At 43.0% G+C, this 16,147-nt stretch overlaps 1 protein-coding gene across 2 annotated transcripts in view; it reads right to left on the bottom strand.

The window, feature by feature from the left end:
- Positions 1-1,602: 1,602 nt before the first annotated feature.
- ZYG11A (zyg-11 family member A, cell cycle regulator) overlaps positions 1,603-16,147 on the bottom strand; it is a 62,033-nt gene continuing 47,488 nt past the window's right edge. For both annotated transcript variants that reach the window (XM_030818818.1, XM_030818819.1), the window contains 4 exons: positions 15,383-15,577; positions 10,283-10,344; positions 9,150-9,247; positions 1,603-3,392 (listed from right to left, as the gene is read on the bottom strand). In XM_030818818.1, the coding sequence (XP_030674678.1) occupies positions 3,217-3,392; positions 9,150-9,247; positions 10,283-10,344; positions 15,383-15,577 (531 nt within the window). In that variant the 3' untranslated portion in view covers positions 1,603-3,216. The remainder of the gene's footprint in view (positions 3,393-9,149; positions 9,248-10,282; positions 10,345-15,382; positions 15,578-16,147) is intronic.

Here is a 16,147-nt window from a genome sequence, read left to right as displayed (position 1 = left end):
TGTCAGGCACTCACTAGAGACGTCAGAAAATTTTAAGATACCCCTAGTTTCTTCCTGTGGACAACAGAGGTAATAAATAAACTCTGACATTGGTTGAACATGTGTCAGGAGTCAGACTGCAGATCCCAGTCTCTGCCAGTTACTTGCTATATAACCTTGGACAAATTGTTTAAACGCTCTGGGCCTCAGCTTCCTCACCTACAAAACAAAACTTGTGAAGATTTAGCAAAATAAAAACACTTCATATTCAATAAATATGTTTTCATTGTTAACTTACAGTGTTTTCGTGAGGACCAAATGAAATCATCACTGTGAAACACTTTTGTAAACCATAGGGTGGCAGAAAATTCTTTTTATTTTTGGAGACAGGGTCTCACTCTGCCACCCAGGCTCCAGGCTAGAGTGCAGTGGCACGATCTCAGCTCACTGCAGCCTCCACTTCCCAGGCTCAACTGATCCTCCCACCTCAGCCTCTGGAGTAGCTGGGACTACAGGCGAATGCCACAATGCCCAGCTAATTTTTGTATTGTTTTGTAGAGACAGGATTTCGCCATATCGCCCAGGCTGGTCTTGAACTACTGGGCTCAAGCAATCCGCCCGCCTGGGCCTCCCAAAGTGCTGGGATTACAGGTGTATGCCACTACACCTAGCCTCCAGGAGACTCTGATAGCATTTAGGAGCACTGAGAAGGGGGGAATTACTCTAATGGAAAGAAGGGAGGATCTGGAAATGGGCAAGTAACATTGGAATTGAAGCCTGAAGGATTAAGGAACATTTCAAGTACAGAAGAGGAAGCTTGACACAGCATGAGCAAAGCTGAGGAAGAAGATGATACACTTAGAAAACCAAGAGCAGGCTGATACATAACCATACTGGTCCCAATACCCTTCCCTCCTCTGGTACCAAGGCTACATCTTAAGCTATGGCCTTGCAGTCATTCTCCAACACGATCTGGGCACTGGCTAAGCTTAACCTCGGCCTGGCCTAGAGTCACTAAACCATGGGCATGGATACAACATAAGTAACATTGCTGATTTCTGCAAAATACAAATGTGCTCCCAGGGTTATGCTTGTATCCTGGAAGGGAGAGTAACATAGGAGAGCCCAAGCCTTTACAGTCAGCACAAACCACACCAGCTATGACAACCCAGGAAAGTAACCACCTTACTCAACTTCCTTTTTCTCATCTGTTAAGTGAGGAAAATAAAACTCACCTACCCATGAGGATTGTTGTGAATGACACAGAACTTGAAGGGATGTCTTGTCCAGAATTGGACTTAACACACTGGTTCCCATAACACATCCTCATATTAGCATAAGCTAGCATCTGATAACAATGCTGTGAGGTACTAGAACCCAGGTCAGGAAGATATCCTTTTGGAATCATGCAAGAGTGTGAAAAAATACAGTACAGTTTAAGGACTATGGAAGGAAGTAACGTTATAAATTCTGCTTATCTGGTTGGACTCTGGTAATAGTTTGGAACATGGTTTAGAATAAGTGAAAATGAGCTTCTTCCTCATTTGATTTCCAAAGACAGTACATGATACTCTAGTTAAGAATCTGAACCAAGCCAGCTAAAAGCACAAAAATCTAGTCCTAAAATGTGCTAATAAACAGAAATTTATTTTCTGAAAAACTTAAACAGATAAATGACAAAACATGTTCATTAACAGTCAACAATAAGGCAAGGAAGGAATTCACACTCTATTCCTCAAAGCAGCTCCGCAGGGCTTATCAAATAAGCTTCTGATACAGTTTATACTGTAGTTGAAGCTGGTTTCAGAAAAGCCCATGTTTTCTTTAGTCAGCATGCTGGGTAAGAAAACTCCGTGAACTCTTTGGCAAAGTCTCTTTCTGGCCTTTCCTCTTCCTACCAGTTTTGGTCATGGTCCCACCCAAATAAAATGGAGGGATTCAGATTTATCTTACATATAATCTTTCATCTAAACACTGTCTGCAAATGCCTAAGTCCCACCACGCCCTACAAGCTCACTCACATACACAGCATGTCATGCTCACATAACGGGAAACATGCCAAAGATAGACACCCAAAATTGTAAAAAGGCCAGGTGCAGTGACTCACACCTGTAGTCCCAGCACTTTGGGAGGCCAAGACGGGTGGATCACGAGGTCAGGAGTTCGAGACCAGCCTGACCAATATGGTGAAACCCTGTCTCTACTAAAAAATACAAAAATTAGCCGACGTGGTGGCATGTGCCTGTAGTCTCAGCTACTCAGGAAGGCTGAGGCAGGAGAATCGCCGGAACCTGGGAGGCGGAGGTTGCAGTGAGCCAGACTGCGCCACTGCACTCCAGCCTGGGCGACGGGCAAAACCCCGTCACAAAAAAAAAAAAAAAAAAAAAGTAAAAAAATATATTTCTCTTTTCTCCACCCCTCTATTCTTTTGAGATGAGGTCTCACTCTGTCACCCAGGCTGGAGTGCAGTGGTGCAATCTCGGCTCACTGCAACCTCTGCCTCCTGGGCTCAAGTGGTCCTCCCACCTCAGCCTCCAAGTAGCTAGGAGTAAAGGTGCACACCACCACGCTCAGCTAATTTTGTATTTTTTGGTAGAGACGGAGTTAGTTTTGCCATATTGGCAAGGCTGATCTCGAACTCCTGAGGTCAGACAATCCACCCGCCTTGGCCTCCCAAAGTGCTGGGATTACAGGCGTGAGCCACCATACCCAGCCATAGATAAATAAATAAGTAAATACTTTTCCCCACTCTCCAACAGGGGTTCTGCCTTCTAAACACCACATTTTGAAGCATATGCTTCCCAAGCTTTTCTCATAGCTTCACATGATGATAACAACTAAGGAAATTTAATATAAATATCAACGCTCCCTGTAGGTCTTTCCTTTCTCTTCTAGTGAATAGGTCCCGCTCCCATGACAAGCTCCCAAAGGGAAAAAATTGTCCAGGGCTAGAGAAAAGTAACTGGCATAGCTGTTCCAACACAAGCTCCCAGGTCTTCCCAGAGTCCACGGTTTGAGTCTTCAAAATTGCTGCTGAAAGGCTGCAGAATGAGTCCAACTTGACTTGGGATTACGGCTATCATACAAATCCAACCTTTTGTAACATATATAAAATCAACAATCAAAGGCCAATGAGACAGCCAACTCACAAACTCCAATGATAACTGATGTGCAATTACTGCCAGGGCAGAACACCTGGCATTGAGGAAGAGTACACACCTCTGAAGTCCCTTAGGTTCAGAAGGGCATTTGACACAGAGTGGGCCTCTGATAATTCATGAAATGCATTCTGAAGTCATCCAGAATGGACGCTGCAATCTGCTGTGCTTGGGGGGTTGCCTCACTGTGCTCCTGGATATCACACAAAAGCTGCAACCCTTCTTCTTCAACTAACATTTTGCAGTATTTGCTGGCTGAAAGAAAATCAAGCAGAGACACTCCATGGACAACTGGCATTTTAAATATTCCCATGTCACCACATTCACCTTGCTGAAGAAAGAATACAAAGGTTTAAGCTCTTTGGCCTAGGAATTAACAGATAAAATGAGTCAATTCTAAAGCAGTACGTCAAAACTTAAATAATGCTTGGCTTGTAGGAGATAACAGATGCTCATTTTAGTATGTTTACTTCCAGACAACTCTATGCTTCAAACATCTTTTTTTTTTTTTTTTTTTTTTTTTTTTTGAGACAGAGTTTTGCTCTTGTTGCCCAGGCTGGAGTGCAATAGCGCAATCTCGGTTCACTGCAACCTCCACCTCCCGGGCTCAAGCAATTCTCCTGCCTCAGCCTCCCAAATTGCTGGGATTACAGGCATGCGCCACCACACCTGGCTAATGTTTTTGTATTTATAATAGAGATGGGTTTCACCATGTTAGTCAGGCTGGTTTGAACTCCTGACCTCAGGTGACCCACCTGCCTCAGCCTCCCAAAGTGTTGGGATTACAGGTGTGAGCCACCACGCCTGGCCCAAACATCATCAATCCTAGCTAAATGATGTTGAAAACACCAGATGTGGCCGGACGCAGTGGCTCATGCCTGTAATCCCAACACTTTGGGAGGCCGAGGCGGGCGGATCACAAGGTCAGGAGATCGAGACCATTCTGGCTAACACAGTGAAACCGTTTCTACTAAAAATACAAAAAAATTAGCCGGGCATGGTGGCGGGCACCTGTAGTCCCAGCTACTTGGGAGGCTGAGGCAGGAGAATGGCGTGAACCTGGGAAGTGGGGCTTGCACTGAGCCGAGATCGTGCCACTGCACTCCAGCCTGGGCAACAGAGCAAGACTCCGTCTCAAAAAAAAAAAAAAAAAAAAAAACACCAGATGTTAAATAAAATATAATTCATAAATTTTTTAATGCATAGATGAATGTACAAACTAAAGGAATTTTCCAGGAGCTGGAAACAAAGAGCACTTCAGCTAGTGTAAGCTAACCTGCAGCTAAGCCTGCAGCAGAAAGAAACTGGTGGTCTTAGTAATCGAGGCATTTCAATTTCAGCTTGCAGAGTTGGAGGCAAAATCCGTACATAAAAGTAGACCCACAAACGGCTAGATAAGAAAAGGGATAAGATCCTGAAGCATCTCTGTCATGGATGGGGCTGTAGGGGTATACGGGAGTAGGAGAGGAGAAATCTTCTCATGACCACAATCCCAAGTGGGTAATAAGGTTTGAATTTACACTACCTGAATGTTGCTGAGAAATTAATATAAAAAAATGAGCACAAGCCTAGGGAAACCCCTGGAGCACTTCACAGAAGCGAATACAAAACCGCCCCAGGGACACGCCAATCCATTCTAAAATGAATTCTCAGAAAAACAAGCCCTGCTAAAGTTGACTTCACAATCCAAAATTGCCCCCCGTCAACATTAGCACACATAAGATCAGATAAAGACCACAAAATAATTACTTTTAAAGAAGAAAAAAATAGGAATATCTGGAAAAGAAGCAAATAAAATGTTCAGGCATTTAAAAATGTATCACTGAAATTAAAGACTTCAGTCCAACAGCAGATTTAGACCCAGTTGGCTGGGTGCGGTAGCTCACACCTATAATCCCAGCACTTTGGGAGGCTGAGGTGGGTGGATCACCTGAGGTCAGGAGTTTGAGACCAGCCTGTCCGACATGGTGAAATCCCATCTCTACTAAAAATACAAAAAATTAGACGGGCATAGTGGTGGGCCTCTGTAATTCCAGCTACTCGGGAGGCTGAGGCAGGAGAGTCACTTGAACCCAGGAGGCAGAGGTTGCAGTGAGCTGACATCATGCCACTGCACTCCAGCCTGGGCAACAAGAGCGAAACTGTCTCAAAAAAAAAAAAAAGAAAAGAAAAAGATTTAGACCCAGTTAAAGAGAAATAGGCCAGACATAGTGGTTCATTCCTGTAATCTCAGCACTTTAGGATGCCTGGGCAGGAGGATCAAGGCAATGTAGTGAGACCATGTCTCCACAAAAAACAAAAAAATTAGCTGGGTGTGATGCTACATAGTCCCAGCTATTCAGGAGGCTAAAGTGGGAGAGTCACCTGGGCCCAGGAGGTTGAAGCTGCAGTGAGCTGTGACTGTGCCACTGCAGTCCAGCCTGGGCGACAGAGTGAGAGTGAGACCCTGTTTCAAAAAAAAAGAAAAAGAAAAATTACCTATCAAGAAATGATAATTAGGCTGACAGTAGACCCCAACAGCAATGATAGAAAATAATGAAAATGGCCAGGCGTCGTGGCTCATGCCTGTAATCCCAGCACTCTGGGAGGCTGAGGCGAACATCTGAGGTCAGGAGTTTGAGACCCAGAATGACCAACATGATGAAACCCCATCTCTACTAAAAATACACAAAAAATTAGCCAGGTGTGGTGGTGCATGCCTATAGTTCCAGCTACTCAGGAGGCTGAGGCAGGAGAACCCCTTGAGGCAGAGATCACGCCACCACACTCCAGTCTGGGCGACAGCGACACAGACTATCTCCAAAAAAAAAAAAAAAACAAAAAAAAAAACTAAAAAAAAATATTTTTCTCCCAAATGCTAAAATACAGTAACTATCTGGAATTCTACACCCAGCTATATTATTAAGAGTAAGAATAGGGGTGGGGTGACAAAGAGATTTTGTCAGTAATACACTATCAAAACCTGAATCCAGAAAAGGAGTGGTGGGGGCTAAAAAAAAAAAAAAAAAAACTAGCAGTGATGAGCAAAGAAAATGGTATTCAGCAAATTGAGGCTGGGCGCAGTGGCTCATGCCTGTAATCTCAGCACTTTGGGAGGCTGAGGCGGGCGGATCATGAGGTCAGGAGATCGAGACCATCCTGGCTAACACGGTGAAACCCCGTCTCTACTAAAAATACAAAAAAATTTAGCCGGGCATGGTAGCAAGCGGCTGTAGTCCCAGCTGCTTGGGAGGCTGAGGCAGGAGAATGGCGTGAGCCCAGGAGGCAGAGCTTGCAGTGAGCCGAGATTGCACCACTGCATTCCAGCCTGGATGACAGAGCGAGACTCCGTCTCAAAAAAAAAAAAAAAGAAAAGAAAATGGTATTTAGCAAATTGAAATAAGCCTTGACTGTAAAATAGTAACACCTAAACTATCTTTAAGGATATGAAAACAAGGTAGAACTAAGCTATATTGATTAGTCATGTTCTTGGATAGAAATACTCATTTGTGGCTGAACATGGTGGCTCATGCCTGTAATCCTAGCACTTTGGGAGGCTGATGCAGGAGGATCACTCAAGCCCAGGAGTTCACAACCAGCCTGGGCAACATAGCAAGACCCTGTTGCTTTTTGTTTTGAGGTGTTTCTTTTTTTTTCAATTTAAAAGAAAAAAAATTAAATACATTTTTTAAAGAAATACTCATTTGTCATAGGGATGGGAATTCTCTTTAGGTTGACTTATAAATCTAACATGATGCTGATAAAAATACTGTAAGGGTTGCTCTTTTTCGAGAGAACCCCAGGCATGGTGGTGTACACCCATAGTCCCAGCTATTTGAGAGGCTGAGGTGACAGCATCACCTGAGCTGAGACTGCAGTGAGCTGTGATCAAGCCACTGCACTTCAGCCTTGGCAATGAAGTGAGACCTTGTCTCAAAAATAAAATAAATTAAATTTTAAAAATAAAATAAGATGCTTACCCTTCTAGTTGTTGTGAAGATTAAATGAGTTACTCATAAAGTGCTTACAACATTGCCTGGCACATAATAAGTACTCAACTGAATTCTAGTTGTGGTTAGTTTCTCCTGTTATAACTGTATGAGTCTGTTTCAGGGCTATTCTGATCCAATCATCTGCTGTCTATCTATTCATATGTCAGAACCACTCATGGCACCGTTTTACAATGTTAAGAGAAGTCTACAGGCAAGCTCCTAAAAACCACATTTCTTTCTTTCTTTCTTATCTTAGAGACAAGAGTCTAGCTCTGTTCCCCAGGCTGGAAGTAGGCAGTTGCCTGATCATGGCTCACTGTGGCCTTGAACTCCTACACAAGTGATCCTCCTATCTTGGCCTCTCAAAGTGCTGGGAATAAAAGTGTAAGCCACCAGGCTGAGCCCATAAAACACAATTTTCTGGCCAGGCGCAGTGGCTCACGCCTGTAATTCCAACACTTTGGGAGGCCGAGGCGGGCAGATCACCTGAGGTCACAAGTTCGAGACCAGCCTGGCCAACATTGTGAAACTCTAACAAAAATATAAAAATTAGCCAGGTGTGGTGGTGGGCACTTGTAATCCCAGCTACTCGGGAGGCTGAGGCAGGAGAATTGCTTGAACCCAAGAGGCAGAGGTTGCAGTGAGCCAAGATAGCACCATTGCACTCCAGCCTGGGCAACAAGAGTGAAACTCCGTCTCAGAAAAAAACAAACAAACAAACATTTTTCTTTGTTAGTTCTTTCCTGTTGATTCTATCAGATAAACTTTAGAATAATTTTCAGATCCTCCATCTCTTACCTATTCATTTGAATTATATTACATTAATAAACTGAAAAGAAATGACATCTATATATCTAATAGGTCATTCCATCTTAGAAAATGGAATGCTCTCATAATTATTTCAGGCTTTTAAATGATCTCAGTTTACTGCATGTCTCATTACCTGTTAAAGGCATTTTAAAATATTTTATGTTTTTGTTAATAAAGTGAGCGATGGTATATTTTCCCTTAATTACATTTTCTGATTTTTGCTGGCATAAAACTATTGGTTTTTATACACTTGCTTTACAGCTAGTCAACAAGCTAAACTTTTAATTCTAAAAGTTGTCTCTTGGGTTTCCTGTCGTAAAATAATAGCTTATATCTCATATAATACAATGAAAAATTGTATAACAATTCTCAACAAAGGATATCAACGGAAAATTCTCAAAGGGGATTTTACTTTTTTAAGACAGAATGCAGTGGCACTATCATAGATCACTGCAGCCTCAAAATCCTGAGCTTAAGGGATACTTCCACCTTGGCTTCACGAGTAGCTGCGACTATAGATGCATGCCATGCATACCTGGCTAATTTTTTTTTTTTTAATGGAAAAAACGTGGGTGGGGTCTTGCTATGTTGCCCAGGCTGGTCTCAAACTCCTGGCCTCAAGTGATCTCCTGCCTCGGCCTCCCAAAGTGCTATAATCCCAGCACTTTGGGAGACACCTCACCTGGCCTCAAAAGGGATTTTAAATTGCAACACATGCAGAACTATTTAATCTGTCTGGGAAATAACCCCTGACTCCTGGCCTCCCAGTCTCCCATAGATCATTACACAGAAGTAGGTCCACGTTTTACTAAAGGAAGAGTGTCAGCAATAAACTGTTGAGTGAAAAGACCAAGCTATAGGACAGCATGCACAGAATGAGCCCATTTTGTTAAAAAATATATTTCATATATACAGCACCTACTAAATATAGCATGGATATAGAAAAGTATCTGGGAGATTAGGTATCAAATTATTAATGGTGCTTGTCTGTGGGGAATACAAGTAGGAGCAAACTTTTACTTTCTATTTTGCTTGCTATCTACCCCCAAATAGATTACTAATTCTGAAGCATTGCTTTAAGCTAGTAAGATCTTTTTTCAGTTTCTTTTTAAACACACCTAAATTCAGAGGACAGAGGTAGACAATTTTTGCACATCCATCTCAAACTTAATCATTACACAGAAAAATAGGTGGAAAACTATTATGTTTTGAATATATGTTGAATACATACGATTTTTACTGCAGACATGATACATAGCCCATAGTGCCCAGAGCTGAACCTCTGGTTGAGAGAAGTTGCCAAGGAGCGGGAAAAATGTCTTGAAAGATCTAAAACAAAAAGAAGTACAAAGATGTTAATCCCGAACTCAGGCCAGTGTTCAGGGATATAATAATTTATACTACATAATTAATATAATAATGTATATAATTTTCACAGCCGGGCATGGTGGCTCATGCCTGTAATCCCAGCACTTTGGGAGGCCAAGGCAGGTGGATTGTTTGAGCTCAGGAATTCGGGACCAGCCTAGGCAACAAGGTGAGCCCCCATCTCTACAAAACAAACAAACAAAATTAGCTGGGCCTGGTGGCACATGCCTGTGGGGCCAAGTGGGAGGATCCTCAAGTGGGAGGATCACTTGAGCCTGGGAAGTCAAGGCTGCATTGAGATGTGATCCCGCCACTGCATTCCAGCTCCAGCCTGGGCAACAGAGCGAGACCCTGACTCAAAAGGTTGAAAAAAAAAGAAATTTCAACATTTTCCCCACAGGGTCAACTGCTCCCTGTGACCGAGCATACAATGAAGCTATTATTTAAGAAACTGCATTCTGTGTTAAACTCTTTATATGTTCAATATCTCATTGCATCCTCAATCTTGCACACTGTCAGCCTCATTTTACAGACAAGGAAAGCTGACCTTCTAGAAATGACCTTCCCAATATCACAGAGAAATAGGATTTGAACATAAGGCTAACTGACTCTAACACGCTATCACCGTATCACTGAGTACGGCCTTTAAGAAAAGCACAACATTGGGCCAGGCACGGTGGCTCACGCCTGTAATCCCAGCACTTTAGGAGGCCGAGGCGGGCAGATCATGAAGTCAGGAGATTGAGACCATCCTGGCTAACATGGTGAAACCCCGTCTCTACTAAAAATACAAAAAATTAGCCTGGCATGGTGGCGGGTGCCTGTAGTCCCAGCTACTCAGGAGGCTGAGGCAGGAGAATGGTGTGAACCCAGGAGGTGGAGCTTGCAGTGAGCCAAGATTGCACCACTGCACTCCAGCCTGGGTGACAGAGCAATATTCCATCTCAAAAAAAAAAAAAAAAAAAGAAGAAGAAAAGCACAACGCCATGAAATTACCTATAGGTCACCAATGCTGTCATCTTACAACTTGAACTTGGCCAATTCTGTATGGTTGCATGCTACTCCAAAAACAAGAGAGAGAAACCAAGATTTGAATAATCCATCATTTACAACAAAATGTTTCAAAATCTGGGAATGGTTGAACAAATTTAGATACATTTACTTGGCAAAATATCAATCACATAACGATTATATACATAGAATATCTTAATAATGTGGGAAAAATTACAAGAACAAGGGGCATCTGTTTAAAGATACTGGACTGAGCACACATTTACCTCTACTCCCTCCATAATCCCATTAACAGAAAGTAAAACAAAGAACAATGCACATGGAAAAATGGTAACTGATTTAATACCTAGCACTTGGAAAGGTTAAAACACAAACCAGGCTGGGCGCAGTGGCTCACGCCTGTAATCCCAGCACTTTGGGAGGTCAAGGCGGGCGGATCATGTGGTCAGGAGATTGAGACCATCCTGGCTAACACGGTGAAATCCCGTCTCTACTAAAAATACAAAAAAAAATTAGCCGGGCATCACAAAAAAAAAACACACACACACACACACACACAAAACAAAACAAAACAAAAAACATAAACCAATTTGAAGAGAACCCCTAAGAGACTTAAAAATTTGGCACATGAGGCTGAGCGTGGTGGCTCACGCCTGTAATCCCAGCACTTTGGGAGGCCGAGGCGGGCGAATCACGAGGTCAGGAGATCAAGACCATCCTGGCTAACAGGGTGAAACCCCGTCTCTACTAAAAATACAAAAAACTAGCTGGGCACAGTGGGGGCGCCTGTAGTCCCAAATACTCAGGAGGCTGAGGCAGGAGGATGTCATGAATCCGGGAGGCGGAGCTTGCAGTGAGCCGAGATTGCGCCACTGCAGTCTGGCCTGGGCGAAAGAGCAAGACTCCATCTCAAAAAAAAAAAAAAAAAAAAAAATTGACACATGAGGTACTTCCTGAAGTAAAATTACAGGTAGGGCTGAAAATAGGAGGAGTGGGCCAGGCACGGTGGCTCATGCCTGTAATCCCAGCACTTTGGGAGGCCAAGGCGGGTAGATCACCTGGGGTCAGGTCAGGAGTTCGAGACCAGCCTGGCCAACACGGTGAAACCCCATCTCTACTAAAAAAAATACAAAAATTAGCCGGGTATGGTGGTGTGTGCCTGTAATCCCAGCTACTCAGGAGGCTGAGGCAGGAGAATCGCTTAAAGCCAGGAGGCAGAGGTTGCAGTGAGCCGAGATGGCGCCACTGCACTGTACTCCAGCCTGGACGACAGAGCGAGACTCCATTTTGGAAAAAAAAAAAAAGAAAGAAAAAGAAAATAGGAAGACTGGTTCAAAGGATTCGGACTCCCCGATTTCTTCTGTGATCCTTAATAAAAACGTCTGGACTGGGCAACCCCACAAACAATTCAAGGTGGAACACCATGCTAAAAACAGGTGTGTCTGGAGTTAAAACCTAAATACTAAATGTTGAGATTCCCCACCCCTCAACTCTCTTCTTTTACTAGGTTTTCAGACTATTGGCAATGAAGCTCATAATTTTTTTTTTTTTTGGAAGATGAATTTTCACTCTTGTTGCCCAGGCTCATGGAGTGCGATGGCACGATCTCGGCTCACTGTAACCTCTGCTTCCTGAGTTCAAGCAATTCTCCTGTCTCAGCCTCCCAAGTAGCTGGGATTACAGGTGCCCACCACCATGCCCGGCTTTTTTTTTTTTTTTTTTTTTGAGGCAGAGTCTCACTCTGTTGCCCAGGCTGGAGTGCAGTGGCGTGATCTCGGCTCACTGCAAGCTCCGCCTCCCGGGTTCACGCCATTCTCCTGCCTCAGCCTCCCAAGTAGCTGGGACTACAGTTGCCCGCCACCACGCCCGGCTAATTTTTTGTATTTTTAGTAGAGACAGGGTTTCACCGTGTTAGCCAGGATGGTCTTGATCTCCTGACCTTGTGATCCGCCCGCCTCGGCCTCCCAAAGTGCTGGGATTACAGGCGTGAGCCACCGCACCCGACCATGCCCAGCTAATTTTTTTTTTTTTTTATTTTATTTATTGGCTGGGTGCAGTGCCTGACTCCTGTAATCCCAGCACTTTGGGAGGCTGAGGTGGGTGGATCACTTAAGGTCAGCAGTTTGAGACAAGCCTGACCAACATGGTGAAACCCCGTCTCTACTAAAAAAAAAAAAAAAAAAAAATACAAAAATTAGCTGGGCGTGGTGGCAGGCCCCGGTAATCCCAGCTACTCGGGAGCTGGAGGGATCACTTGAACCCAGGAAGCAGAGGCAGCAGTGAGCTATGATCGTGCCATTGCACTCCAGCCGAAGCGACAGAGCGAACCTCTGACACATTCTACCTGTCTGCAGTTTTCAATCAGTCCCACTCTTAGCTGTCCCCACGGACAGCTCAGGATCACCCTTACTTTAGGAAAATCTCTAACACAATGGAACAAAATAAATAGGAAAAAAAGCAACTTGCAGGAAACGAACAGGAAAACTTAAAAATTAGGCTGGGCATGATGGCTCATGCGTGTAATCCCAGCACTTTTGGAGGCTGAGGTGGGCAGATCCCTTAAGGTCAGGAATTTACAACTAGCCTGGCCAACATGATGAAACCCTGTCACTACTAAAAATACAAAAGTCAGTCAGGTATGGTGGCACGCAGCTATAGTCCAGCGACTTGGGAGGCTGAGGTGGGAGGATAATTTGAACCCAGGAGGTGGAGGATGCAATGAGCTGAGATCACACCACTGCACTCCAGCCTGGACAACAGACCGAGACTCATCTCAAAAAAAAAAAAAAAATCTCTTTTTTAAATTGGCCGGGCATGGTGGCTCACGCCTGTAATCCTAGCACTACAGGTGGCCAAGGCAGGTGGATTGCTTGAGGTCAGGAATTCTAGACCAGCTTGGCCAACATGGTGAAGTCGTCTCTACTAAAAACACAGTAATTATTGTGGTAATTATAATTACCAAAATAACAAAATACAGGTGTGCATTACCACACCTGTAATCCCAGCTACTTGGGAGGCTGAGGCAGGAGAATCACTTGAACCCAGGAGGTGGAGGTTGCAGTGAGCTGAGATGGTGCCACTGCACTCCAGCCTGGACAACAGAGTGAGAGCCTACCTCAAAAAGATTAAAATAAAATAAAATAAAATAACATAACATAAAATAACATAATATAAAAATAAAATAAAATAAAATTTAAAATTATCATTATTACATTCAAAGAGATAAAGAGAAAAATAGATACAGGAACTATGAAACAAAAACAGGATATTATATTTTTAGAAGAGGATTCAGAACAAAAAAGAAAGTGAGATAGATATGAAAAGATGAGTCTGGGAAGGCCAACATCCCAGAAAAAAATGATTAAAGAAATGTCGGCCGGGCGCGGTGGCTCACACCTGTAATCTCAGCACTTTGGGAGGCCGAGGCGGGTGGATCACGAGGTCAGGAGATTGAGACCACGGTGAAACCCCGTCTCTACTAAAAATACAAAAAATTAGCCGGGCATGGTGGCGGGCACCTGTAGTCCCAGCTACTCGGAGAGGCTGAGGCAGGAGAATGGCGTGAACCCAGGAGGCAGAGCTTGCAGTGAGCCGAGATCGCGCCACTGCACTCCAGCCTGGGTGACAGAGTGAGACTCCGTCTCAAAAAAAAATAAAAATGAAAATAAAAATAAAATAAACCCACAAAGAAGAAAAAAATTAACAAAAAAATGAAAATAAACCCGCAAGGCAAGCCATTGTGATTTCTCAACACTGAGGACAAAGGACAAAAACCTTAAAGCTTAAAAAAAAATTGCACGGGAGTTCTCAACAGTGATCCTGACAAGTAAAAGACAATGGAGCAAACATTTTTAAATTCTGAAGGAAAAGGTTTTTTTTCTTTTTATTATTATTATTATTATTATACTTTAAGTTTTAGGGTACATGTGCACAATGTGCAGGTTTGTTACGTATGTATCCATGTGCCATTGGGAAACTGTGCTGCACCCATTAACTCGTCATTTAGCATTAGGTATATCTCCTAATGCTGTCCCTCCCCCCTCCCCCCAAGGAAAAATATTTCAAAGCTAGAATTCTATACTCAGCCATTTGATCAATTAAATGTGAGGGTAAAATAAAGGCCTTTTTAAACAGGTATAGTCTCATTTCATGACTGTCTTAGGAAACTACTGGAGAATATGGTCCAACAAAAGGTAGGAGTAAACCAAGATATAGGGAGGCACATAAGCCAGGAAACACGGAATCCAACAAGAGAGGCAAAGGGAGTCCCCAAGGATGATAGTAAAGGAACATCCGAGGATGACAGCAGTCCACCATATACTGTATACAAAACAAGCAGACCACATGGAAGGAACGCAAAGGCTCTGGGAAAGAAAATCCTGAGAAGGTGAAGTATACAGAATATATATGAAGATTTATACCTTGAGTATACACTTACAAAGGCTGTGCATCGAAACAGTGAGAAAAAGAATCTTAGTTTCCCAAAGTGGGAAAATGAATTGATAGATTCCTAAAGCAATAAAGTCAAGAACAGCAGCATAATATGTTATTTAGAAATAAGGAAGTTGGCTAGGCACGATGGCTCATGCCTGTATTCCCAGCACTTTGGGAGGCCAAGGTAGGCAGATCGCTTGAGCTCAGGAGTTTGAGAACAGCCTGGCCAACAGGACAAAACCCCATTTACAAAAAATACAAAAAATTAGCTGGGTGTGGTGGCACACATCTATAGTCCCAGCTACTTGGGAGGTTGAGGTGGGAGGACCGCCTAAGCCTCCGAGGTTGAGGCTGCAGTGTGCTGTGAATTGTGCCACTGTGCTCCACCCTGGGAGACAGACCCTGTCTCAAAAAAAGAGAAACAATAAAGTAAATAGTTTTTTAAAAAAGCTGATGAGAATGAGGAATGAAATAAGTCATATGCAACAAAATGTTAAGAGAGAGAGTTTTGGATGGAAAGATATGGGTTAGTAGTAAGTTTTTCTATATTTTTCCCACTTTCTACAATCATATTATTATGATTTAGAAAACTACATTTTCTGTAATTAGAGATTACTCTGGATTTTGTAAAGAAGAATGTGGTTCCTGTACCAGATCTTGGAGAAGAGTACGCCTCTGGAAGTCACGGGATATCCAAAGCTGTCTGTCAGATGTCAGGTGGGCTATGATACCTGCAGCAAAATAGCTGACTTCCATTTCCCTGCTACAGAGTAAACTGTTGATATGCTTCAGCACATCTTCGGTCACCAGCTTGGAAGAGAGCTCTCTGACTTCTGCTATGTTGTTCTACAGGTCAGATGGAGCGGAGAACCCCAGAGACAAGGAGGGTAGAATCAGGAATTGGCTTTTTTCACTTTCCTGCTCCTCAGGTCAGATAAATTCAGAACTCTTACTTCTATACCCGCCTCTGCCTCAAGCTAGTCTAAAACCCACAATCCAACTCCCTTGATGAGGATGATCATTAACAACAATCATTAAATAAGTACTTACCAAGTGCCAGGCACAGTACTAGATAAATAAAGTTGTCTTTTTATCTACCATATCTCGTTTAATCTTTAAAATACGACTACAAAGAAATGTGACACTAAGCAAGACAAACTTGTCAAGTTCACACTGCTAATAACTGGATGAACTAGAATACAAATCAAGGCCTAACTCAAATACTTAACATTACTGAAGGCCTGCTCAATGTTATGTTATCTTTTAACAACAACAATGAAATTCAGGCAGTATTTTATTTTATATGTTACACTAGTTTTCTATGCTGTGTAACAAATTACCACAAACTTAGTGGCGTAAAACAACATGCATTTATGATTCCCTGGTTTCTGTGGGGCAGGAGTCTCAGCATGACTT

Source organism: Nomascus leucogenys, chromosome 9 (assembly GCF_006542625.1).
Source record: "Nomascus leucogenys isolate Asia chromosome 9, Asia_NLE_v1, whole genome shotgun sequence".
In the NCBI taxonomy this organism is placed as follows: Eukaryota; Metazoa; Chordata; class Mammalia; order Primates; family Hylobatidae; genus Nomascus; species Nomascus leucogenys.
The sequence above is the reverse complement of the archived record's forward strand: the minus strand, read 5'-3'. Positions and strand labels throughout refer to the sequence as shown.